The sequence below is a fragment of the Pongo pygmaeus genome, chromosome 20 (genome assembly GCF_028885625.2).
Source record: "Pongo pygmaeus isolate AG05252 chromosome 20, NHGRI_mPonPyg2-v2.0_pri, whole genome shotgun sequence".
NCBI classification, from domain to species: domain Eukaryota; kingdom Metazoa; phylum Chordata; class Mammalia; order Primates; family Hominidae; genus Pongo; species Pongo pygmaeus.
In genome coordinates, this window is record NC_072393.2 from 58,963,606 (window position 1) to 58,991,502 (window position 27,897).

At 44.3% G+C, this 27,897-nt stretch overlaps 1 protein-coding gene and 3 pseudogenes across 3 annotated transcripts; 2 read left to right on the forward strand and 2 right to left on the reverse strand.

Moving 5' to 3' along the window:
• LOC129020978 (14-3-3 protein epsilon-like) lies at positions 1–691 on the forward strand (annotated as a pseudogene).
• A 6,840-nt stretch (positions 692–7,531) lies between these two features.
• Positions 7,532–9,219, reverse strand: LOC129020979 (putative zinc finger protein 137; annotated as a pseudogene).
• LOC129020977 (zinc finger protein 28) lies at positions 7,532–27,678 on the reverse strand. 3 transcript variants are annotated; one of them, XM_054466007.2, is made up of 6 exons: positions 27,607–27,678; positions 26,090–26,213; positions 24,296–24,383; positions 17,685–17,811; positions 14,827–14,944; positions 7,532–11,404 (listed from the first exon to the last, which is right to left on the reverse strand). In XM_054466007.2, exons 3-6 carry the CDS (start codon positions 24,308–24,310, stop codon positions 11,278–11,280), a joined length of 387 nt encoding a protein of 128 aa, XP_054321982.1. In that variant the 5' UTR covers positions 24,311–24,383; positions 26,090–26,213; positions 27,607–27,678; the 3' UTR covers positions 7,532–11,277. The 3 variants fall into 3 exon arrangements, with proteins under 3 accessions (XP_054321982.1, XP_054321981.2, XP_063514405.1); XM_054466006.2 differs by lacking the exon at positions 14,827–14,944; XM_063658335.1 differs by lacking the exons at positions 17,685–17,811; positions 24,296–24,383; positions 26,090–26,213; positions 27,607–27,678 and having other exon boundaries at positions 14,827–14,938.
• On the forward strand, positions 18,957–20,638 carry LOC129020287 (polyadenylate-binding protein 2-like; annotated as a pseudogene).
• Positions 27,679–27,897: the final 219 nt, after the last annotated feature.

The following is a 27,897-nucleotide window of genomic DNA, read 5'->3' on the forward strand; positions in this document are numbered from 1 at the left end:
ATGGGTGATCAAGAGGATCTAGTGTACCAGGAGAAGCAGGCCAAGCAGCCTGAGTGATACAATGAATTGCAGGAGTCCATGAAGAAAGTGCAAAGACAGATGTGGAGCTGACAGTTGGAGAAAGAAACCTTCTATCTGTTGCATGTAAGAATGTAATTGGAGCTAGAACAGCCTCCTGGAGAATAAGCAGCTGCATTGAACAGGAAGAAGAAAACAAGGAGGAGAAGACAGGCTAGGAATGATTCGGGGATATCAGCAAATGGTTGAGACTGAGCTAACATTAATCTATTGTGACATTCTGGATGTACTGGACAAACCCCTCATTCCAGCAGCTAACACTGGTGAGTCCAAGGTTTTCTGTTATAAAATGAAAGGGGACTACCACTGGTATCTGGCAGAATTTGCCACAGGAAATGACAGGAAGGAGGCTGCAGAGAATAGTCTAGTGGCTGATAAAGCTGCTAGTGATACTGCATTGACAGAATTTCCACCAACGAATCCTATCCGCTTAGGTCTTGCTCTCAGTTGTTTTATATTCTACTAGGAAATTCTTAATTCCCCTGACCATGCCTACAGGTTGGCAAAGGCAGCTTTGGATGATGCAGTTGCAGAACTGGATATGAGGAGTGAAGAAAGCTATAAGGAGTCCACAGTTATCATGCAGTTGTGACATGATAATCTGACACTATAGACTTCGGACATGCAGGGTGATGGAGAAGAGCAGAGTAAAGATTAAAGAAGCTCTGCAGCATGTGCCTGTAATCCCAGCTGCTAGGAAGGCTGAGGCAGGAGAATTGCTTGAACCCAGGAGGTGGAGGTTGCAGTGAGCCGAGATCATGCCATTGCACTCTAGCCTCAGCAACAAAAGCAACACTCAGTCTCAAAACAAAACAAAACAAAAAAACAAAAATTTGCCTGGTGAGGTGGCGTGCACCTGTAATCCCAGCTACTCAGGAGGGTAAGGCAGGAGAATTGCTTCATCACAGGACACAGAGGTTGCAGTGAGCTGAGATTGCACCACTGCACTCCAGCCTGGGTGACAGCAAAACTCAGTCTCAAAAAAATATTCTACCAAAACTTATTTCAGAAGTTTTTTCTTTTTCTTTTTAAAATAAAAAACAGGCTGCATGTGGTGGCTTATGCCTGTAATCCCATCAGTTTGAGAGGCTGATACAGCTGGATCGCTTGAGCCTAGGAGTTCAAAACCAGCCTGGACAACATGGCAAAATCCGGTATCTAAAAACACACAAATATCTGGCCATGCTAAGTGGCTCATGCCTATAATTCCAGCACTTTGTGAGGCCAAGAAGGGCAGAATGCTTGAGATCAGGAGTTGGAGACCAGCCTGGCCAACATGGAGAAACACTGTCTCTACTAAAAATACAAAAATTAGCCTAGCATGGTGGTGCATCCCTGTAATCCCAGGTACTCGGGAGGCTGAGGCAGGAGAATGGCTTGGCCCTGGGAGGCAGAGATTGCAGTGAGCCAGGAACATTCCACTGCACTCCAGCCAGGGTGATAAAGAGAGTATCAAAATAATAATAATAATAATAATACAAACATTAAGCAGGCCTGCTGGGGTGCACCTGTGGTCCCAGCTACTCAGGAGGCTGAGGTGGAAAAATCACTTGAGCCCAGGAGGTTGCAGCTGCAGTGAGCTGTGATCTGGCCACTGCACCCCAGCGTGGGCAACAGTAAAAATGACTCAAAAAAACAAATTACAATTACAAAATAAAAAACAACTAATGAAATGAAGAGGAACTAGAAAAAAAATGTATTTAAAAAAAGAGAACAAATGCACTTTTAATATTCCTTTTATGCAGGTTCGATGCCATAACTGAGACTCAGTCACTTCTTACCCTACTTCACTCCCCCACTCCCGACCCCATCCATGAAAAGGGAAGAGGGTGATCCACAACTAATGAGTCAAGTCACTGTCCTCTGGCTGAAGAGGGGTTGCAGAGGGAAGCTGGCCTCTGACACCATAATTATAAAATGCACCACACTTAGACACAGGAGTTTGGCAACTCTCATTCTCATCTGTATAATTTAAACCAATTTTAAATTTGTCACATTAAAACCAGAGAAAGCAACATGTCATCACTTCATCATCACATCCAATCGACTCACTGCTCATCTGCAGCCAGGATCCCCCTTCATCTTCATTATTGCTTCCCTCCCTCATTCTGTACATAGCTCTCATTCTCATCTTCTCTGAAATTAGAATTAGCATGGCATGGGGGCACATATCTGTCATCCTAGTTGCTTGGGAGGCTAACGTGAAGATCACTTGAGCCCATGAATTTGAGGCTGCTGTAACTAGAATTGTTCCATTGCACTCCAGACTGGGCCTCAGAGTGACACCCTGTCTCTTAAAAAAAAAAGCTTGGAGTCAGAGACGTACTGACTCACTAGTGTAGCTTCAAATGCATTGCAAAATCAGATGCAAAATATATCCCTTAGTTTGCCTCCTTTTCCAGAATTTACCAGATACCAGTGCACATTAGTGTATGACTTTCATATATAGTTTCTCTGATCTGGTCCACAAAGAGCTAGACGTGCATCCAGATGTGGCCCCTGAACAATCTCTGCTGCCCAGAATCACTGACACCACGGGGCCCACACCCCATCTCTATCCATGTCTGGCGTGAGCCCTTTCCAGGACCATGCCCAGTGGAGCCTCTTCCCAAGCTCATGTCACGAGGTTATAGGATATGGAATTTGAGTGAAGACGACAAGGACTGAGATAAGGCAGGGGTGAGTGTGAGCAAACATGTGAGACAGGATGCTTCAGACTCACAGAAGACTGGCTGCTACAATACCTGGCATTTCAGAAAGGAAAGAGACAGATTAATCCACTGAGGAATCTCACTTCACCTGAGGAAGAGCCAGCCCTGGCTCTTTTTCTTTGCTCTTCTTGGCGTCTTCCTCACATAACATGAGTCTTTCGAAATCAATCCTGTATGTAAAAAAATAAGAAATTTAATGTTTAGAAACCACTCCTTTCCTGTGACAAAACACATATACAGCGGATATCTCACCCGGGGGCAAAGATGGTCCTCTGCTACCCACCACACGAGAGGTCATGCAGAGATAAGAACGTCCCACAGGAAGACCTACAAGGGTAACTTTGACCCATTTTCAGATCTTGCTCCCTCCTGGAAAAGTCCACACACACGCTGCAGCAGGACACAGATCTTCAGGGCACAGATCCGGCCCTAACAAAACCCCATGCAGAGCACAGCCCCCTCACCTCCCTGTGGATCACAGGCTGATCTCAGCTCTCAACCTAGAGGAAACTGCCCTGATGTTCAATGCTGGACACAGATGAGAATCACCTGCACCATTGTAGGTATTGTTGAAGGTGGGTCCCATACTGTGAACATAGCAATCTCTGATAAAACAGCATAAAAGCTGTATTTGCAAAATGCCTGAGAACCCCAATATAAAGTCACAGTTGAGCTCCACTCAGAGGGTGCCAGCCCAGTACAACCCCACCTTCTGGCTCTGCTCTCTGCTTAGAGACTTGTTCTCACCAGGATCCAGTGAACAGCGAAGGAACAAAAAGAATCACACAGAACAGGTAACATGGACCAGAGGTCAGGGGGAAGGTGGGGCTGTCATGACAAATGGGGGAGCTGTGGGAGAACACAAAGTGTTCCATAGAAGAAGTGATGTCAGAACAAAGACTTGGGGAAGAAATGCTGCTTATCACTTGCAGCTGAGTGGCCACAGAGTCCTAGGCAGAGGGACAGCACAGGTGAAGGCCCTGAGACAGGAGAAACCTCAGCCCCAGAAAAAGGAAAGAGGCCTGCATGGCTGGAGCAGAGAAAGTGAGGAGGACACAGGCAGGGGATGAGGTCAGAGGGGTCCTGGGAGCACAGATCCATAGAGATGAGGTCTTGAAACATTTTTACCCCACACCTCAAAAGAATTTTGGAAACGATGTATTTTCTCACTCCTTTTATGTATATATGCAATTTTCTCTTTACATTACAAATGACAACACTTACAAATAATGTAATTTATCTCCCATACTTAAAATACGTGCTGTAAACTTTGGCTAAGCTTCCAGAACTACATTGTCACCCTCATCTGAGACATGTAGGACTGTAAAGGAATGTGTTTGGGGTTTGGAAGTCACTTATGGGCACATGAATGTGGAGATGCCTGTTTGATGTCCCAGCAGAGACCTGAGGAGACAACTGGACACAAGATTGTAGAACTCAGTGGAGAGGCCTGCAGGCGACATGGGTAGGTGGGTTAAATCTGTGAGATGAGATAAGGAAAAGCAGTGGGTGTGGACAGAGACAAGAATAGGTTCAAGATGATTTGAGTCTAATCCCTTGTTTTTCCATTCTGGTATTTGCCTTTTTTTTTACATTTTTGGAGGACAGGAATCCATTTAAAATTCAAATGACACCTGAGCATTACCATCTCCTACAGGAAAAGCCACACACTATTTGGCAAAGTATTTCAGGGGTCAGTGTCACTCTGACTGAGATTTTCTGGTCTTAATTCTCACCTGTACATTACTGGTTGAGTCACTGTTGTTACGAGCAGGAGACACTTCACCACGTTATCCTGAGAAGCTCTGAGTTGAGTCAGAAGGAGGTGTGGCTGATTCCCACATGATGGTCTGGAAGTGCCAATAGGCTGTGTTGGTCTTCTTTCTCTAGAAAATTGCAGGATGGGCTGGGCAAGGTGGCTCACCCTGTAATCCCAGCAGTTTGGGAGGCTGAAGTGGGTACATCATTGAGCCTAGGAATTTGAAACCAACCTGGTAGACATGGTGAAACTGCGTCTCTACCAAAAGTATAAAAAATTAGCCAGGCGTGGTGGTGTGCATCTGTGGTCTCAGCTATTTGGGAGGCTGACTGGGATGGATCATTGGGCCTGGGAGGTGGAGGTTGCAGTGAGCCAAGATCGTGTCCCTGCACTCAAGTATGGGTGACAGAGTGACACTCGTCTCAAAAAAAGGAAGAAAAAAATTTCAGGACCATTTTATATACCTGAGCAAATGAAATGTCTCTTTCAATGTCTAAGGTTCTGATGGTATGAATCCTAAACATAATTATTTTCTGAGAAAAATGACTGTAATACGTTCAAAATAAACACAATTTTGACCACATAGCTATAAGTGTTTAAAACACTGAAGAAGAAGCAGCGGTACAAATGAGATCTGAGCAAATATTTTCTTCATGAACATATGGGCTCTGCTGGAACAAGATTCCAAGTCAATCCAGCCCATCCTTCAACATCTGCAAAGAATATTATGGACCAGAGGAACTTGAGGGGAACATTTACTTAAAAGCTCACAGCTCACTATTTAGTCAGATGACATAAAGAAAATGGAATAATAGGCTACTTGAACTAAATTTTGATGTTAGCATAAAGAAAAATTTCCTTGATATCTTTATCAAGTACACATTGAAACAAACTAAAATCATTTATCAGGTACCAGAAAATGTTTCCAATATATGACACAGACTAGAAAGCATGCAGTCCTCAATGTAAACTGAACACAATAAATTTCAGAGAAAAGCAATTTACAATGGTTAAAAAAATATATATATAATAAAATGTGGGGTCAAAGAATAAATTTTTCAATAAGTATCATAGTTGGAAAACAATGATGTGACCTCGTAAGAGTCTACCAAAGCTTATTTGAGAAGCAGTTATTTATTTAATTTTAATTTAATTTATTGAGACAGAGTCTCACACTGTAGCCCAACTGGAGTGTAGGTGCGCCATCTCAGCTCACTGCAGCGTCCACCTCCCGGATTCAAGCTATTCTCCTGCCTCGGCCTCCTGAGTAGCTGGGATTACAGGCACTTGCCACCAAACCAAGCTAATTTTTTCTATATTTTAGTCAAGATGAGGATTCACCATGTTAGCCAGGCTGTTCTCAAATACCTGACCTCAAGTGATCTGTCTGTCGTGGCATCCCAAAGTGCTGGGATTACAGGTGTGAGCCACAGCACCTGGCTTTTTTTCTTAATTAAGAAACAAGCCGGGCTTGGTGGCTCATGACTGTAATCCCAGCACTTTGGGAGACCGATGTGGCTGGATCGCCTCAGCCCTGGAGTTCTAGACCAGCTTGGGCAACATGGTGAAAGCCCATCTCTACTAGGAACACAAGAATTTGCCTGGTGCAATGGCGCACAGCTGTGGTCCCAGTGACTTTGGAGGCTGAAGTGGGAGGATCCCTTGAACCTAGGAGATTGAAGCTGCAGTGAGTTTTGATGCTGTCACTGCTTTCACACCTGGGCAACAGAATGAGACCCATCTCCAGTAAAAATGAAGAAAGAGGAAACACATGCATCCTGGGTCTGGGGACAGGGAGAATCTAAGGCCAATTAACATGAACCTCAGGAGGTCCTGATGACGTGTGCCCAAGGTGTTGAGGTTGCAGTTTACTTTCACACATTTTATGGACACATGAGACAGCAATCAATACATAAAACATATACATTGGTCCAGTCTGGAAAGGTGGAATAACTGGAATTGGGGGGGCTTCCAGGTCATAGGTAGATAAGAAATGATCACATTCTTTGAGTCTTTGATCAGCCTTTCACTAAATACACAATTTATATGTGAGAGCTGGAGGAGGAATAGCCACTTACGTCTTAGAGTGGAGTACAGTGGCATGAGCACGGCTCCCTGCAGCCTCTACCTCCCAGGCTCAAGCCATCCTCCCACTGCAGACTCCACAGAAGCTGAACCACCAGACATGTGCCACCATGCCCAGCTAATTTTTGTATTTTTTGTAGAGACAGGAGTTTCACCATTCTGTCCAGGCTGGTCTTGAATACCGGCGCTCACGTGACCCACCTGTCTCAACCTCTGAAAGTGCTGGTATTACAGGCCTGAGCCACTGCATCTGGTCTCATCGTAAATTTGACTTTTCTTGTTTCAATTTTAGCAGAATTTACATTGCTTTGATTGAGTCTCTTTTCAAACTGATTTTACCCTTCTGAGTGCCTCAAACTACATCCTGTTCAGACATGTTATAACAGATTTGTACCATTTTATTTTGGTGCAAAAAATGTGACATCATGCACAATTTTCATATAATATGTATTTTTTCATGAACTTCGTGAAGACCCCTTATACTAGCAAACTGTATTCAAGAGGATATAAAAAGGATTGTAGATATGCAAGTGCCAATTATTTCTGGGATGCAAGGATAGTTCAACATATTCAAGCAAATCAATGTGATGTACCACTTGAACATAATGAAAGATGAAAACCACATCATCTCAATACATGGAGAAAAAGCATTTCACAAAATTCAACATCCAGTCATCATGGAAATCCTACACAAAATAGATAGAGAAGGAAATTTACCTCAACAATACAAAAACAATACATGAAATGACCACAGGGGAAATAAACAATCAGGGAAAATGGAACGCTTTTCCTATAGGATCTGAAATGATGTAAGACTGCTCTCACCCTTTCTATTCAATCAATATTGGCTGTCCTAGCCAGAACAATGAAATAGCAAAAGAAATCAAACTCATCCAAATCAGAAAGAAAGAAGTCAAATTTTATTTGTTTGTAGATGACATGATCTTCTGTGAAGAAAATCAGAGTCAACCAAAATACAACTGGAATAAACATATTCAGTGTATTTGCAGAAAAGAATAACAGCACCAAAAATTAGTTGAATTTCCATATATTAACAATAAATAATTTTAAAAGAAAATTAAAAACCACTTCCATTTGCTAAAGAGCTTAAAGTAAGAAATATTTAGGAAGAAACATATAAAGGTGAGAAGTTTGTACCTTGAAATCTATAAACATTGATCAAAATGATTAAAAACATGTATAAATACATATACAATCCACATTGATTGGAAAAATTAGCATTGCTCAATGATTATATAACCCAATGTGATTTAGATTCAACACAATACTCATAGGAATCCCCATAACTTTTTGTTAAAGAAACAAAAAACAGGCCAGTCGCGGTGGCTCATGCCCATAATCTTAGCACTTCAGGAGGTGGAGGCGGGTGAATCATAAGGTCAGAAAATCGAGACCATCCAGGCTAACATGGTGAAACCCAGTCTCTACTAAAAATACAAAAAATTACCCAGGCGTGGTGGCACACACCTGTAGTCCCAGCTACTTGGGAGACTGAGGCAGAAGAATTGCTTGAACCTGGGAGGCAGAGGTTGCAGTGAGCCGAGATGATGCCACTGAACTCCAACCTGGATGACAGAGCAAGAGACTCCATCTCAAAAACCAAAAAAAAAAAAAAAAAAAAAAGAAAGAATAGAAATGAAAACACAGGCTGGGAAAAGTGGCTCCCATCTGTTGGCCAGGCTGTTCTCAAACTCTTAATCTCCAGTGACCTACCAGTCTTGGCCTCTCAAAGTGCTGGCATTACAGGTGTGAGCCACAGCACCCAGCCCAATCCTCTTAACATAAACAGTTTAATGTCAATTAATGCTTGAACTCAATGTTAAGTCAACTCAAACTCAGGTCAGTGCTCATTTGACTGTAATGTCAATTAATGCTTGATGGCTTGCTATACTAATGGCATTTGAAACAATTTTCTCCAAAAGGAATTTTCTGATGTTCTGCAAGGAGTGACCTCAGACTGAAGACCTTGTCACACTGATGAAATTTGTAAGATTTCTGTCCAGCATGGCGGATTCTCTGATGCCTATTGAGGTGTGAGTGTGAAGTAAAGGCTTTGCCACAATCATCACACTTGTGAGGTTTCTCTCCTGTATGAATTCTCCTGTGTTTTGCAAAGGATGAAGCTTGACTGAAGACCTTGCCACAATCATGACATTTATAAGGTTTCTCTCCAGCATGAGTTCGACGATGAACAGCAAGATATGAACAATATCTGAAAAATTTGCCACATTTTTTACACTTGTAAGATGTCTCTTCATTATGGATTCTCCAATGATTTGCAATGTTTGTAGCATTACTGAAAACTTTGTGACAATCATTACATTAGTCAGGTTTCCCTACACTATGGATTGCTTGATGGTGAATAAGTGGTGACTGCCCACTAAAGGCTTTGCCACACTCATTACACTTGTAAGGTTTCTCTCCAGTGTGAATTCTAGTATGTCTTGCCAGGTGTGAATCACTTCCAAAAGCCTGGTTACAAACCTTACATTTGCATGGTTTTTCTCCAGTATGAATTCTCCTGTCTTTCAAGCTGTGATTTGTGACTGACAACTTTGTCAGTCTTCACATTTGTAAGATTTCTCTGCAGTATGAAGACTATGATGACTTGTAAGGTGTGATTGTTGATTAAAAACAATGCCACATTCATTACACTTGTAAGGTTTCTCTCCAGTATGAATGGCTTTATGACTTACAAGGGTTGAATTGTGATGGAAGGTGTTGCCACACTCATTACACTTTTAAGGTTTCTCTCCACTATGAAGTCTATGATGGTATACAAGGTTTGACATCTGACTGAAGGTCTTGCCACACTCATTACACTTGTAAGGTTTCTCTCCAGTATGAACTCTCTGATGCTGTGCAAGGTGTGCTTGTTGATTAAAAACCTTGCCACATTCATTACACTTGTAAGGTTTCTCTCCACTATGAAGCCTATGATGGTATACAAGGGATGACATCTGACTGAAGGTCTTGCCACACTCATTACACTTGTAAGGTTTCTCTCCAGTATGAAGCCTACGATGGATTATAAGTGATGATGTCTGACGGAAGGTCTTGCCACACTCATTACACTTGTAAGGTTTCTCTCCAGTATGAACTCTCTGGTGTTGTGCCAGGTGTGAATCCCTCTGGAAAGCCTTGTCACAAACCTTACATTTGTATGGTTTCTCTCCAGTATGAATCCTCCTATGTCTTTCCATGTGTGATTTGCGACTGAAAACTTTCTCACATTCTTCACATTTGTATGGTTTCTCTGCAGTATGAAGTTTTTGATGACATGCAAGGTTTGCTTTTGTACTAAAAACCTTGCCACATTCATTACATGTGTAAGGTTTCTCTCCAGTATGAACTCTCTGATGTTCTGTAAGGCATGAATCACTCCGGAAAGCCTTGTCACAAACCTTACATTTGTATGGTTTCTCTCCGGTATGAATCCTCCTATGTCTTTCAAGGTGTGATTTGCACCTGAAAACTTTGTCACATTCTTCACATTTGTATGGTTTCTCTGCAGTATGAAGTCTATGATGGCGTGCAAGAGTTGACTGTTGATTAAAAACCTTGCCACACTCATTACACTTATAAGGTTTCTCTCCAGTGTGAATTATACTATGTTTTGCCAGGTATGAATTATATGCAAAAGCCTTGTCACAAACCTTACATTTGTATGGTTTCTCTCCAGTATGAATCCTCTTATGTCTTTCAAGGTGTGATTTGCGACTGAAAACTTTGTCACATTCTTCACATTCATAAGGTTTCTCTCCAGTATGAAGTCTACGATGGCGTGCAAGGGTTGACAGTCGATTAAAAACCTTGCCACATTCATTACACTTGTAAGGTTTCTCTCCAGTGTGAATTATAGTATGTTTTGCTAGGTATGAATTACATGCAAAAGCTTTGTCACAAACCTTACATTTGTATGGTTTCTCCCCAGTACAAATTATCTTATGTGTTTCAAGGTGTGATTTGCAACTGAAAACTTTGTCACATTCTTTACATTCGTGAGGTTTTTCTCCAGTATGAAGTGCCTTGTGAATGAAGAGGGATGTATTGCGACCAAAGGTCTTGCCACACTCATTACACTTGTAAGGTTTTTCATCAGTGTGACATCTACGATGGCATGCAAGGTATCGCTTCTGATTAAAGACCTTGCCACATACATCACATTTACATTGTTTCTCTTTTAAGTGAATTATCTGATGTTTTTTTAAGAGTGAACTACAATTAAAGGATTTGCCATTCTCAATATATTGGAAAGATTTTTCTCTCATGTGTACATTCTGTTTTTGTGTGAGTAATGAAGAATGGAGGGAATTATTTCCATACTTATTAGAAATACGGGTTTTGGGTCTACAACCAATTCTTTGGGATGCTGAAACTGAGGAAGCATTGTTCATAGACTTCTCAACTTGATTACCAATTTTCCCTTCAGGCTGAAATATGTGGAGCTCAGGCAAATGTGAATGAAAGCTTGATCCAAGCTGATCTTTAATAGGCTTGTTTCCAGGATGTCTTTGATCATGTCGGTCTGTATTACCAGTCAACTCTTTGATTTCCATCATGGTTGCTGCATTGCCATTTCTTTCATCTTTCCACTGAAACTCGAAGCCATGAATGTCGTTCTCAATTTTCTGGAAGCAAAAATCTCCAACATGATGATTTGCTTGCCTTTGCAATGTCCCTGTGTGGAACACTTCTGTATTGCCTTGCCCTGTTGAGAATATCTTCATCATGCATTTGGAAGAGATATCTACAAAATATAAACACCAATAGGTTTCCAATTAAGTACAGATGGTATATAATACTGAAATGTGTAAATATGACACAAAAAACAATACTTATTTTAAGCTTCCCAAACATGATCTTCAAAGTTTAGGAACACAAAAAGAGTAAGATTCTTTAATAAATAAAGGGCAATTACATGCCTTTCAAATCAATTCTATGAAAGTCTATTTCCTATATCATGACAAAACAATGACAGGGCACAAACATGTGTGAGCCTAAAGTAAGGAGTGTTTTTCCACTGTGACCCTAAAGTGTATCACAGTTTGCAAAAACCACATCACTATCACATCAAAAAAAGAGAAAAATATATATTCTTCATATTTACAGCATATTTAGTGTATACAAATAAATGCTAAAGAACCACACGATATACTATATTGGTAAATAATCCACAGCAAGCTCATGTAAGGATAACCAAAATCAATGGAAATTCTGTATTGTGAAACAATCATAGCACTGACAAGACAACAAAAGATTACAAAAAATTAGCCAGGTATGGTGGCCCGTGCCTGTACTCACAGCTACTCCAAAGGCTGTGTCACAAGAATTGCATTAAGCCAAAAGGCAAAGGTTGCAGTGAGCCCATATTACACCACTGCACTCCAGCCCAGGTGACAAAATGAGCCTCCATCTCAAAAAAAAAAGGCAGGGCATGGTGGCTCATGCCTGTAATCCCAGTACTTGTAGAGGCCAAGGCAGGCAGATCAGCTCAGGTCAGGAGTTTGACCAGCCTGGCCAATGTGGCAAAACCCCGCTTGTACTGAAAATATGAAAAGTAACCAGTGTGGTCACAGGTGCCTGTAACCCCAGCTACTTGGGAGGCTGAGGCAGGAGAATCGCTTGAACTTGGGAGGGGAAGATTGTGGCGAGTTGAGATTACACCACTGCACTCCACCCTGGATGACAGACTGAGACTCCATCTCAAAAAAAATAAAATGTTAATACCATATTTTTCTGAATAACTGTTACAAAATTATCTATATCCATGTGGAACAGGCACGTTGTGATTTTTTTTTTTTGCGACAAAATCTCCCTCTGTCACCCAGGCTGGAGTGCAGTGGCATGATCTTGGCTCACTGCAAGCTCCACCTCCTGGGTTCATGCCATTCTCCTGCCTCAGCCTCCCCAGCAGCTTGGACTACAGACACACACCGCCACACCTGGCTAATTTTTTTGTATTTTTAGTAGAGACAGGGTTTCACTGTGTTAGCCAGGATGGTCTTGATCTCCTAACCTTGTGATCCCCTCACCTCAGCCTCCCAAAGTGCTGGGATTACAGGCGTGAGCCACCGCACCTGGCCGACTTTTTAAAAAAAATTTTATGTATTTTTATTTTTTTGCGATAGAGTCTCACTCTGTCACCAAGGCTGGAGTGCAATGGTATGATCTTGGCTCAATGCAACCTCTGCCTTGGGGTTCATGTGAGTCTCTTCCTTAGGTTCTGAGCACCTGGGACTGCAGGCATGCGCCATTGTGCCTGGCTAATTTTTGTATTTTTAGTAGAGATGGGGTTTGGTGACACCTGTTGGCCAGGCTGGTCTCGAACTCCTGACCTCAGGTGATCCACACGCCTCGGCCTCCCAAGACCTGGGATTACAGGCATGAGCCACTGCACCCTGTGGCACTTTGTGACATTATCAAGGGGAGTGTCAGTTATATTGCGTACCACATACTGAAAACTCACATATAAAGTCATAAAAATCAATTAATCAAATATTGCAACCCATGATAAAACAAGCAAGAAAATAACAAGTAGATTTATACAGACTGGAGAATTCTAAACAATTCCCTCTTAAGAAAAAAACCACAACTTGTACTTACCACCAGCACACAACATAAGAACTGAAATAGATGTTAAGATCACTACCTTCTGATATATGAGGTCAAGAAAATATACAGCATTATAAGGAATGAGAACTGACTAACAGCTGTGTGTGGTGGCACATGCCTGTAATCCCAGCACTTTGGTAGGCTGAGGCAGGTAAATCAGGAGTTCAAGACCAGCCTGGACAACATGGTGAAACCCCATCTCTACTAAAAATACAAAAAAATTAGCTGGGTGTGGTGGAGGGTGCCTGTAATCCCAGGTACTTGGTAGTGTGAGGCAGAAAACATTTGAACTCAGGAGGTGAAGGTTGCAGTGAGCTGAGATCGTGCCACTGCATTCCAGCCTGGGCAACAGGATGAGACTCCATCTCAAAAAAATAAAATAAGATAAATAACTACCTCTCAAATAAGCTTTGGTAGATGTGGTATTCTCTAATAGGATGTTCTTGCAGATGCAGACTTTGAGAGAATTTAGTCATGGGTGTTGACTACTCATGAATAGGACTAGCGCATTTATAGAGACATTAAAGAGCTCATTGCCTGTTCCTCTTTCCACTGTATCAGGACATGGCAGGAAGGTGGCTGGGCTAAACCATGAAGAAGGCTCTCACCAGGAACCAATCTGGCTGGCACCTTGCTCTTGGATTTCCCACTTTCCAAATTCATGAGAAATAAATGTCTTTGTCTTAAGCCTCCCAGTTTAAGCAATTTCCTTTTTTGTTTGTTTTTGAGATGGAGTTACGCTCTATCACCCAGGCTGGAGTGTAGTGGCACGATTCTCCTACCTCAAGTGCTTCTCCCTCCTCAGCCCAGTCTTACTCTGTTGCCTGGTCTGGAGTGCATTGGCATGATCTTGGCTCACTGAAACCTCCACCTCCTGGGTTCCAGTGATTCTCCTGCCTCAACCTCCCAAGTAGCTAGGATTACAGGTGCATGCCACCATACACAGCTAAGTTTTGCATTTTTAGTAGAGACGGGGTTTCATCATATTGGCCAGGCTTTTCTCAAACTCCTGACCTCAAGTGATCAAACAATCGCAGCCTCCCAAAGTGCCAGGATTACAGGTGTGAGCCACCGCGCCTGGTCCATTTTTGGCATTTAGTACATTCGAGGTTTCACCATGTTGGCCAGACTGGTCTCAAACTCCCAACCTCAAGTGATCTACCCACCTTGGTCTCTGAAAGTGCTAGGATTAGAAAAGTGACACACCACAGCTGGCCAGTCTAAGCTATTTCTAACAGGACAGTGAAATGTCAGAGACAGGAAAAAGAGCATCTCATCATCAACATCACCAAAGGCTGACAAATCTTATTAAACAAAGAAAGTTAAGAGTCTGTACTGTAAAACTTGCAATACTTGAAGCCATCTACTAGCACTAACATGTTTTTAAAAACTTGAGACAGGCCAGGTGTGGTGGTTCATGCCAATAATCCCAGCATTTTGGGAGGCTGAGGTGGGAGGATCACAAGGTCAGGAGATTGAGACCATCCTGGCTAACAAGTTGAAATTCTGTCTCTACTAAAAAAATACAAAAAATCAGCCCACGGTGTTGGCACTCACCTGTAGTCCCAGCTACTTGGAAGGCTGAGGCAGGAGAATTGCTTGAACCTGGGAAGTGGAGGTTGCAGTGAGCTGAGGTGACACCACTGCACTTTAGCCTGGGTGACAGACCGAAACTCTGTCTCAGAGAGAAAAAAAAAAAGAAAGAAATGAAAGAAGGCTAAAGAGTAACTCCAACCCACAAGCATATATAAAGTTCTCCAGGCCAGGTGTGGTGGTTCACACCAGTAATCCCAGCACTTAGGGAGGCTGAGGCTGGCAGATCACCAGGTCAGGAGATCGAGACCATCCTGGCCAACCAACATGGTAGAACCCTATATCTACTAAAAATACAAAACTTAGCTGGGTGTAGTGGTGCACACTTGTAGTTGCAGCTATTTCGGAGGCTGAGGAAGGAGAATTGCTTGAACCTAGAAGGCGGAGGTTGCAGTGAGCTGAGATCACACCACTGCACTCCAGCCTGGGCAACAGAGTGAGACTCCGTCTCAAAAATAATAATAATAATGATAAATAAATAAATAAAGTTCTCCAGTAAAGGTACATAAAAAAACAGATAGGCCAGGCATGGTGGTTCATGCCTGTAATCCCAACACTTTGGGAGGATGAGCCAGGCAGATCACCTGAGGTCGGGAGTTCGAGTCCAGCCTGGCCAACAAAAAGAAACCATCTCTACTAAAAATACAAAATTAGACGGGCATGGTGGCGCATATCTGTAATCCCAGCTATTCGGGCCTGAGGCAGGAGAATCAGGTGTACTGGAGAGGCAGAGGTTGCAGTGAGCTGAGATCGCAGCATTGTACTTCAGCCTGGGTGACAAGAGCAAAACTCTGTCTCATAAATACATAAAGTAATTAATTAATAAATGGACAGATACAGAAACTGGCATATGTATACCTTTTCTTCATAACTGAACTTTTTTCATATTATTTAAAATAAAAGACATTAAAAACACTGTACATATACATTAACAAAAATGGAACAAACACAGAATTAATTCTGACATAAATTAAAAAAAGTTCTAGTGGAGAAGAAGAAGTCACTTTTGCAGGTTATGGAATTTTTTTTTTCTTTTTTTGAAATGGAGTTTCACTCTGTCTCCCATGCTGGAGTGCAATGGTGCGATCTCGGCTCACCGCAACCTCTGCCTTCCAGATTCAAGTGGCTCTCCTGCCTCAGCCTCCTGAGTAGCTTGGATTACAGCCACACACAATGGCACCTGGCTAATTTTTGTAATTTTAGTAGAGATGAAGTTTTGACATGTTAGCCAGGCTGGTTTTGAACTCCTGACTTCAGATGATCTGCCCACCTCAGCCTCCCAAAGTGCTGGGATTACAGGTGTTCACATGTCCAGGTTATGGAAATTTTAAGTTTCTTTATTATGCTATAACTTTCATACATTTAACATACCTGCAACAATAACCTCTGCCCAAATATCTAAAGAACTACAAGATAAAACTATTTAAAATAATAACAATGGTTAGGCATGGCAGCTCACACCTGCAATCCCAGTGTTTTGGGAATCTGAGGCAGGTGGATCACTTGAGATCAGAAGTTTGAAACCAGCCTGGCCAACATGGTGAAACACCGTCTCTACTAAAAACACAAAAATTAGCTGGGCATGGTGGTGAGCGCCTGCAGTTCCAGCTACTCAGGAATCGGGCACAAGAATCCTTTGAGCCCAGGAGGCAGAGGCTGCAGTTAGCCAAGATCATAGCAGTGCACTGTAGCCTGGGCAACAGAGTGAGACTCTGCCATAAAAAAAGAGAGAAAGAAAGAATAGCAAGAAAGAGCAGAGAGATAAGCGGGGGCAAAGAAAGATGTCCTTTCAGAGATGTGAGGATTTAAACTTTTCTTTTGCCACAGAATTCTCCCACTTGCAGAGAGTTTCCCCACACACTATTTGAAGGTGGAGCTTCCACTCTGCCCATCTGAGCTCTTACCTGTGTTTACACCTGTAATACATTCCCACCCATCTGGATTTTTTTGCTATTTTCACTTCACTCTCCACAGTCCAGGGCTCTTTCCCTTGCTCCAACATGGAGACAGCAGGTCAGAAAGAGACTCCTGCTTATAAAAAGAAAGGACCATAATATGCTGGAGCTTTTCTAGAGTCCCAGCCCTATGTTTCTGTAGGAAAGAAGACATTACAGATGAATCTAGGAAAATATTTCTCAAATTCCTCCACTGACTGCCTCATTCTGAATGCTTAGGGAGCACTGTAATATGTAGTATGTGGACATTGAGCTCTCTTCCAAAAACTAAAGAATCGAAAGCATGGGAGAAGCAAACAGGGAACTGGATATCTTTAAAGTCTGCCATAAGGTTTGTTTTTGTCTTTGTTTTTTGAGACAGAGTCTTGCTCTGTTGCCCAGGCTGGAGTGCAGTGTGTTCTCAGCTCACTGCAAACCTTGGCCTCCTGGGTTCAAGTGATTCTCTTTCCTCAGCCTCTCTAGGAGCTGGGATTACATGTATGCACCACCACACCCAGCTAATTTTTGTATTTTTGTAGAGACGGGGTTTCTCCATGTTGGCCATGCTGGTCTCAAACTCCTCACCCATAGTGATCCACATGCCTTGGCCTCCCAAGTTGCTGGGATGACAGGTGTGAGCCACCATGCCCAGGCTGCCATAAGGTTTTCTGCCTACTTTAGTTCTGGAAGCTCCACTGAGCTATCATGAAGAATGCAGAACCTCTAAACAAAGGGTCAGTGAAAGTCCAGATGCTATATCATGAAGCTTTCATTTCAAAATCAATACGGCTTCTATTTTAGTCAAGTAAGGATGGGGCTCCCAAGAGGCAACAAGAGAAAATACAAAGATATGCAAGGGCACATCCCCAGGAGGGAAGTTATCCTCACCCAGGGAGACAAGGTTCCTATAATTCTCCAGCATCACGTCCCTGTATAGAGTCCTCTGAGCAGGGTCCAGGCATTTCCACTCCTCCTGAGAGAATTCTATGGCCACGTCCCTGAATGTCAACAGACCCTGAAATGAAAACACATTTTAACCAAATGGTTATGGGAGGAGTTCCTATCTTTACAGAAAATGACAAGAGAGGGGGAAAGCATGGATATAGTTGTAGTGAATGTTCTCACAAATCCGAGGGAGGGATTTTTCACTACATGATGTCTTTACTATACTTTTTGAAGAGGTCAAGACACACTTTCAGTATGAAATTCTTAAGTTTGTGAAAACTTCAAGAAATAAACAAATAAAAAATCAATGTTGGATTCCTGTTATAAAAATGTTTGAAACTTTTATAGACACACCAAGTGACATTCATTATCTAGATGAGAGAGAGCACGACTGATGTCTTAAAAGATGACAACATCCACAGTAAAAGACAGGCTGGGCACAGTGACACATGTCTGTAATCCCAGCTATGCAGGAGGCTGAGGCAGGAGGATTGCTTGATCCTGGGAGGCAGAGGTTGCAGTGATCCCAGATTGCATCACTGCACTCCAGCCTCGGCAACAGAAACTCCGTCTCAAAAAAAAATTAAAAAAAAAAAAAAAAGCATTAGCTGGATGTGGTGGCAGGCACCTGTGGTCCCAGCTACTTGGAAGGCTAAGGAGGGAGGGTGGCTTGACCCTGAGGGTGGAGGTTGCAGTGAGCTGCGATCCCACCAGGGCACTCAAGCCTGGGAAACAAACCGAGACCCCGTCCCAAAATAAAATAAAATACATGAAAACAAAATTACTCAAAGTACAAAAATCAATTGTGTTTCTATATTTTCACAAAATAATAAAACCTAGAGACTCACAAAATAATAAAACCTAGAGACTCACAAAACACTAGATGTTAATACAAAGGGTTGTCATTTGTCCCAGATTTTCAAAATATAAAAGATTTTCAAGATATATACGTGTGTGTATATATGTATTTGTATGTATATGTGTGTGCATGTGTGTGGGGATATGTATGTACATATATGAAGTTTTTAAAAATATAAAAAGTAGCAAGTTTTATTTAACTGAAGACGAATCTCATCTTGCTGGAAAAGGACACTTTGGCAGTTGGGGGCAGGGGGGATCTTATCAGATCTAAGAAAACAGAAAATGCCCACTCCTAGAAGCAGTAATCACCTTTTCAACTGTGTGACCTGGAGGAATCTCCAGATATCTGTAGTAATGCGGGTGTGCACAGAGGCGGCTACTATGGCACTCTTTATACAGGGAAAAATCGCAGAGGACCCACATGTTGTCATTCAGCCAATTTCCAATGCAGATGTCAAAGAGCAAGATAGCCATGTTTACTAACATGACAACATGTAAATTCACAACTGGCAAAATCAAATATCAAACTAAAATATTTACTAGAACACAAAGAAAACAATAGACACCGGGGTCTACTTGAGGGTGGAGAGTGGGAGGAAGGAGAGGAGCAGAAAAAATAACCATTATGGGCCCGGCACGATGGCTCACGCCTGTAATCCCAGCACTTTAAGAGGTCGAGGCAGGAATAACCAGGTCAAGAGTTCAAGACCAGCGTGGCCAAGATAATGAAAGCCCTTCTCTACTAAAAATACAAAAAACAGCCAGACGTGGTGTTGGCTGCCTGTAATCTCAGCAACTCGAGAGGCTGAGGCAGCAAAATGCTTTAACCCGGGAGGCGGAGGTTGCAGTGAGCTGAGATCATGCCATTTCACTGCAGCCTGGGTGACAGAGCGAAAAAAAGGAGCCCAGTCTGAGCGGCGACGTCGACGGCGGCAGCGGCGGCGGTGGTGGCAGTAGCACTGGGCCTACGGGTGGTCGGGGCTCCGGGCCGGGGCGGCGGCGCCATCTTGTGCCCGGGGCCGGTGGGGAGGCCGGGGAGGTTGCCCCGGGGGGCGCAGGGGACGATGGGAATGGCCTGGAATCTGAGGAACTGGAGCCTGAGGAGCTGCTGTTGGAGCCCGAGCCGGAAGAGGAGCCGCTCCAGCCCCGCGCCGCATGCCCGGGAGCTCCAGGCCCTAGGCCTCCTTCAGGAGCCACCGGCAGCCAAGAGGAGGGGGAGGAGCCGGGACTGGTCGAGGGTGACCCGGGGGACGGTGCCATTGAGGACCCGGTGCCGGAAGCTATCAAAGCTGGAGTCAGGGAGATGGAGGAAGAAGCTGAGAAGCTAAAGGAGCTACAGAACGACGTAGAGAAGCAGATGAATATGAGTCCACCTCCAGGCAATGCTGGCCCAGTGATCACGTCCATTGAGGAGAAGATGGAGGCTGATGCCCGTTCCATCGGTGCTGGCAATGTGGACTACGGTGCAACAGCAGAAGAGCTGGAAGCTCACTTTCATGGCTGTGGTTCAGTCAACCATGTTACCATACTCTGTGACAAATTTAGTGGCCATTCCAAAAGGTTTGCATATATAGAGTCCTCAAAGATTCAATGAGGACTTCCTTTGCCTTGGATGAGTCCCTATTTAGAGGAAGGCAAATCAAGGTGATCCCAAAACGAACCAACAGACCAGGCACCAGCACAACAGACCGGGGTTTTCCACGAGCCCGCTACCGCGCCCAGAACACCAGCTACAGCAGTTCCCGCTCTCCATTCTACAGTGGTTTTAACAGCAGGCCCTGGGGTCGCGTCTACAGGGGCCGGGCTAGAGCGACATCATGGAATTCTCCTTACTAAAAAAAATGTGTATTAGGAGGAGAGAGAGGAAAAAAAGAGGAAAGAAGGGAAAAAAAAAAGAATTAAAAAAAAACAGAAGATGACCTTGATGGAAAAAAAACATATATTTTTAAAAAAAGATATACTGTGGAAGGACAGAGAATCCCATAACAAACTGCCGAGGAGGGACCTGTTTTGGGGAGCAAGGGAAGGCCCAGGGAGTGGGGCAGGGGGCGGCTTATTCACTCTGGGGACTCACCATGGACACGTCTCCACAGTGCAAGCTGCTCCCCATGTTTCCCTGCCCCACTTCGCCCCCTTAGGGGCTGCTCAAGGGTAGGTGGGCGTGGGTAGGAGGAGGTTTTTTTTTTTTTACTCAGGGCTCTGGAAGGACACCAAACTGTTCTGCTTGTTACCTTCCCTCCATCTTCTCCCCGCCTTTCACAGTCCCCTCCTGCCTGCTCCTGTCCCTCCAGGTCTACCACCCACCCCACCCCTCGTCTCCAGCTACCTGCCCCTCCAGACTGCCTGGTGATCTATTTTGTTTCCTTTTGTGTTTCTTTTTCTGTGTTGAGTATCTTTCTTTACAGGTTTCTGTAGCCAAAAGATCTCTGTTCCGCTCCCAGCAGCTCCACTGTAAATTCCCCTTCCCCCTGGGGAAATGCACTACTTTGTTTTGGGTGGTTTAGGGGTGTTTCTGTTTTTCAGTTTTTTGTTTTGTTTACCTTTGCCTTTTTTCCCTTTTATTTGGAGGGAATGGGAGGAAGTGGGAACACGGTGGTGGGAGATGGATTTTATTTTTTTAGCTCATTTCCAGGGGTGGGAATTTTTTTTTTTAAATATGTGTCATGAATAAAGTTGTTTTTGAAAATAAAAATTGTTTGGACTTTAAAAAAAGAAAAAAAATTTTTTAAGTCACTACAGAATTTCTTCTAAAGCCTCATAATGATGCAGAAATACACATGTACAAGACTTGCTCTGACATACACATATATGTATGTATATGTATAGATATGTGTGTATGTATGTGTATACATATATTTATATATATAAAGGTTTTTAAAATATAAAAAATAGCAAGATTTGTTTAACTGAAGAGGAATCTCGCCTTGGTGGAAAGGATACTTTGGCAGTGGGAGGAAGGAGAGAAGCAGAAAAAATAACTATTGGGTCCGGGCACAGTGGCTCACACCTGTAATCTCAGCACTTTGGGAAGCTGAGGCTGGTGGATCACCTGAGGACAGGAGTTCAACATCAGCCTGGCCAACATGGTGAAACTCTTGTCTCTATTAAAAATACAAAAATTAGCAAGGTGTAGTGGCAAGCACGTGTAGTCCCAGCTACTCGAGAGTCTGAAGCAGGAGACACACTTGAACCCGGGAGGTGGAGTTTGCAGTGAGCTGAGATCATGCCATAATACTCCAGCCTGGGCAACAAGATCATAACTCAGTCTCAAAAAATAAATTAAAAAAATAACTGTCAGGGCACAGTGGCTCACACCTGTAATCCCAGCACTTTGGGAGGCCGAGGTGGGTGAATCACGAGATCAGGAGATTGAGACCATCCTGGCTAACACAGTGAAACCCCATCTCTACTAAAAATACAAAAAAATTAGCTGGGCGTGGTGGCGGGCACCTGTAGTCCCAGCTACTCGGGAGGCTGAGGCAGGAGAATGGCATGAACCTGGGAGGTGGAGCTTGCAGTGAGCCGAGATCCCACCACTGCACTCCAGCCTGGGCGATGGAGCGAGACTCTGTCTCAAAAAAAAATAAAAATAAAAATAACTATTGTGTACTGGCCTTGATACCGGTGTGATGAAATAATTGGTACAAGAAACTCTAATGATGTGAGTTTACCGCTGTAAAAAACCTTCACATGTAGCCCCAAACATAAAGTAAAAAAAAAATAAACATTTTTGTTTAATTTACAACAGAATTTTGTTTAAAGTCTCATAACGATGCAGAAATACACGTGTATGAGACTTGCTCTGACAGCTAACACAGAGCTGACAGTAGCAGCTCCCCAGTGAGGCTGGAAGGAGGGTGGAGGATGTGACAGGGAAAGGAGATGCCTTATGGCAAAGGGTCTAAGCTGCAGCTTTGCTTGGAGTTTTACCACAAAATATATACATCATGTGATGTTTAAATATAACCATTTATATTTAATAATAATTGGTGGGGCTGGGCATGGTGGCTTGTGCCTGTAATCCCAACATTCTGGGGGGCTGAGGCAGGCAGACCACCTGACATTAGTTCGATGCCAGCCTGGCCAACATGGTGAAACCCTGTTTCTACTAAAAATACAAAAAAATTAGCCGGGTGAGCCAGGTGTGTTGGCTCAGGCCTGTAATCCCAGCACTTCAGGAGGCCAAGGCAGGAGGATCACGAGGTCAGGAGATCGAGACCATCCTGGCTAACACAGTGAAACCCCGTCTCTACTAAAAACACAAAAAATTAGCAAGGGGTGGTGGCAGGCACTTGTAGTCCCAGCTACTTGGGAGGCTGAGGTAGGAGAATGGCATGAACCCGGGAGGCAGACCTTGCAGTGAGCCAAGATCACACCACAGCACTCCAGCCTGGGTGACAGAGCGAAAACATCGTCTCAAAAAAAAAAAAAAAAAAATTAGTCGAGGATGGTGGCGCGCACCTATAATCCCAGCTACTAGGTGGGCTGAGACAGGAGAATCGCTTCAACCTGGGAGGCAGAGGTTGTAGTAAGCTGAGATCATGCCACTGCACTGCAGCCTGGGCAACAAAGCAAGACTCCGTTTCAGAAAAAAAAAAATAAATAAATAATGATAATACATGGAATGAGAATACGGCTTTATCCTCTTGGATAAAAAAGCAGTACTCTCCAATATTTGAGAAAAATTGCAACCATTTTTACCAAAAACATCTATTTCACAAGCCTCTCCACAGTAACACCATAGTCTCCCTGAGCTCAATGTGCTAAGAATGGTTGAATGAATCTCCTGCTGTTATTTACATTGATTTCATGTTCTTAAAATAACGAAGGAATAGGCCAGGCACGGTGGCTCATGCTTGTAATCCCAGCACTTTAGGAAGCCAAAGTAGGTGGATCACCTGAGGTCGGGAGTTTGAGACCAGCCTGATCAACATGGAGAAACCCCATCTCTACTAAAAATACAAAACTAGCTGGGCATGGTGGCGCATGCTTGTAATGCCAGCTACTCGGGAGGCTGAGGCAGGAGAATTGCTTGAACCCAGAAGGTGGAGGTTGTGGTGAGCTGAGATCATGCCATTGCACTCCAGCCGGGACAACAAGAGTGAAACTCTGTTTCAAAAATAACAATAATAATAACGAAGGAATCATTAATGTATTATTCATGTCTATGTATGAACTTTCCATTCTAATTAGTAAGATTTTTGGAGTCAGAAACACAGTAACTCACTCAATTACGTAAAAATGTAGTATAAAATCAGGGAGAAAAGATTTTCCCTTATTCGGCTCCTTTTCTAGAATTTACCACGTACTTTGTGCACGTTAATACGTGACTCCCATTGGCAGCTGCTGTAATCCTGGTCCACAGAGAGCTGACAGTGCATCCATATGTGGCCCCTGAACAATCCCTGCTGCCCAACAGCACTGACACCATGGGACCCTCACCCCATCTCCATCCATGTCTGGGTGTGAGCCCTTCCCAGGCCCATGCCCAGTGCAGCCTCTTCCCAAGTTCATGTCACTCTGTCATAAGAGACGGAATCTAAGCGAGATGAGACAAACTGAAAGAAGGCATGGGTGAGTCTGAGCAAACATATCAGGCAGGACACTTCAGACTCAGAGAAGATTCCCAACTCCAAGGCCCAGCGTTTCTGAAAGGAAGGAGACAGAACAATCCACCGAGAATATCATCTCACCTGAGGAAGAGCCATCCCTGACTCCTTTGCTTTCCTCTTCCTCTTCCAGGTTTCTTCCTCACGGACCAAGAGTCTTTAGAAGTCAATCCTGAATGTAAAAATTATGTTGTTTATTGCTCAGAATCAACACATCCCCTCCCTGTAACACAACAACACATACAAAGGAGACTTCACCTTGAGGAAATACAGTCCCCTCTGCTGCCCACTGCACCATGAACAAAAAATTCCTACAGGAAAACTCCCACTCTCCTCCTGGAGAAGCCCACACACACGCTGCAGCAGTGGGGAGCTGGGCTAGGATGAGCTCCCCTTCAGGAAATCTCTACCAAAATTACAAAAACTTAGCCAGGTATGGTGGTGCACATCTGTCTGTCATTGGTCCCCGCTACTTAGGAAGCTGATGTGGAAGCATCACTTGAGCTCAGAAGTTTGAGACTGGCCTGGCCAACATGGTGAAACCCTGTCTCTACTAAAAGTACAAAAATTGGGCCAGGCGCAGTGGCTCATGCCTGTAATGCTAGCACTGTGAAAGGCCGAGGTGGGTGGATTACTTGAGGTCAGCAGTTCGAGAGCAGCCTGGCCAACATGGTGAAACCCTGTCTCTACCAAAAATACAAAAAGTAGCCAAGCTGGGTGGGCATCTGTAATCCCAGCTACTTGGGAGGCTGAGGCAGGAGAACTGCTTGAACGTGGAAGGTGGAGGTTGCAGTGACCTGAGATCACGCCACTGCACTCCTGCCTGGGTGACAGAGTAAGACTCAAAAATAAAATAAAATACAAATAAAAATACAAAAATTAGCAGGGTGTGGTGGCACACACCTGTAATCTCAGCTACTTGGGAGGCTGAGGCACAAGAATCACTTGAACCCAGGCCAAGATCACAAGACTGCACTCACAGCCCAGAGGACAGAGTGAGAGTCTGTTTGGGATAAAAAAAAAAAAAAAAAAGTGCATTTCTGATAGGATTGACACAGAGATAAGGAAACTTGAGTAATGTGATAGACACTGGTGGGCAGAGGGAACTTCAGATGGGGGTGGGAGGACATGGGAGACAGCTCTGAACCTAGACCTGAAGGAGAAAGGGACAGTGCCATCTTCATTTAGAAACATTGAATAAGAGCAGGGACAACGACCTGAGACAGGAAGGATTTTGATGTTTGAAAAAAGAGAAAAGCAAATGTGACTGGGGCAGAGGAAGTCAGATGAGGGCAAGCTCCCAGGAGGAGGCTGGACACTGGCAGGGACCCTGAACACAGGACTGTAGAGCCAAAGTGAAGAGTTGGGCTTTTGTCCTGGGGAACATGGGAAGCAGGTGGAGGGTTCCCTGCCAGGGACTGACATGACCTGCTTTAGACGTAGCTGTGATATTCTAATATAGACAAAGACCTCCAAAGATGGTCTCTGTTTCTGAGACTACCACTCTGTTTCTTCCATTCTTCTTCTTTTTTTTTTTTTCATTTTTGGGGTACTGCATCTCATTGAAAATTCTAATTACAACTGGGCACTCCCCTCTCCCAGAAAAAAGCCACACCAGACACCCCCTCTATTTTGCCAATCATTTCAGTGGCCCGGGTCACTCGGGTTGAGCTTTTCTGGTCAAACCCCTCATCTCCAAGTTGCAGGGGAGGCTCACTGGGGCTCAGAGCTGGAAACATTTTCACCAAGTTACCCTGAGAAGGTCTGAGATGAGTGAGAAGCTGTGCCTGAATTCTTACATGGGGGCCTGGAAGGGCTAATGGGATGGATTGGTCTTATCATCCCATCCTTAAAATTAGAGAAGCATTTTTCACATACCTGGGTTAAAGAAAATTCTTTTGAAAGGTTCTGATGAAATTGACTCCCAACATCGAATTCTTCCTTACAAGAAAATCACAGGAACATTTATAAAATGCAGAAGTGTAAACACACAGCTCTTGACCTTGAAAACAGGGAAACAGAGTCAGCTGTAGAATTAAGACATAAGCAAATTTTTTCAATCAAGAATACATGGGTGGACAGCTGCTGTGGATCACACCTGTAATTCCAGCACTTTGGGAGGTGGAGGTGGGTGGATCACCTGAGGTCAGGAGTTTGAGACCAACCTGGCCAACATGGTGAAACCCTACTTCTACTAGAAATACAAAAATTAGCCGGGCTCCATCGTTGCAACTTATTTAACCTCTTGTTGGTCCTTCTCCCCAATCTTTAGATCGTCCTCAATCTCCATAGATTTCCACCTCTTCTCCCATCTCTGCTCTCCCTGTTAAATTCTCTCTTCTCTGTTATAACCCCCGGACCCAATCTGGCACCCCAGATCCCCAGGTGTCCTCCCTGCTGTAGTTCTCCCTCTGTTCTCCTTGCCACCAGCACCACTCTGCTCTGTTTGCCCTGGCTCCACATCTCTCCTCCTCTTCCTCACTCTGATGAGCCTCCACATTTTTGCCCCCCTCTCCTTATCTTGCTGTCTGTCCTTCATCTCTCTGTACATCTTGCTTTTCTCTACATTTCTCCAGTTGCATTTCTCCTCCTACTTTCTTATCTTTTATCACTTTTGCTGTCTCTTGGCAAATCCCTCACCCATCCTCTACTTTGCCATCTGTTATGGGTCTTTCTCATTCTTTTCTCTGTCTCAGGTTTTCTACTGCTCTCTCAGTCCCTCTGTCTGTCTCCTGATCCCTTTGGCCCACACAATCACACGAGGGTTTGGAGTAAGACGCCTGCATCTCGGAGGAGCGCATTTTCCGAGAGCTGGAGATGGGCATGAAGAACACCCCGTGTCACAGGACAGGCCCCGGGCACCTCTGCAATGCAGGCTCAGGGAAGCGATGACTGCGGAGGGGAGACCTGGGGAGCGCCAGGGCCCAGCAAGAGGAGGAGGGAGGTGGGGGGCGACGACGCCTTCGGACAAGGGTGGGATCCGCAGGATCCCAGGACCAGAGAACGCGGCCTCCCTGTGACTGCGGTCGCGGCGCTGTGCTCCAGGAACCCAGGAGGATGAGGCTGGGAGGCGCGCAGGGTGGGGATACACCTCTAGGGTGAGGACTTTAAAAAGCGCAATGCGGAAGGAGTCAAAAAGTTTTGAGCAGGAAAACTACGCGATACGAAGTGTATACATTGCCCTGTAGCAGAAAGACCGAGGACGGGACCAGCCTCAGTGCGACTTTAAACCTAAAAAGAAGGGGCTTCCAGACTCCCAGGAGAACATCTCCATTTGCTCTGAGTGAAGGAAGAAAGGTAAGAATTTCCAGGTCTATGGGGACCCCACATCCCACGTACAGAAGTGCCGGGGACCTGGGAAGCGCAGACTTAATACCACACAGAGCAAAACTCACCGCCGCGGCGTGACCGTCATTCCACTGGATCCACTTCCTGGTCTGCGCGAATCTGCGCGCGCAGGACAGAAACCAGGCCTGGGTGGAGCCAAGGAGGAGGTGAGCGGGGCCTGGGTGAGGTGTGGGCGGGGCGCGAAGCGAGAGACCTTGCCCTTTAGAACTGGCAGAGGGCGGGGCCGGAGTGGGACCTGTGAGTCTCAGCCTCCTCCCAGGCCACGTTCTCAGGCTTTTGAACCCGGGAGATAGAGCTTGCAGTGGGTCGAGATCGAGCCACTGCACTCCAGCCTGGGC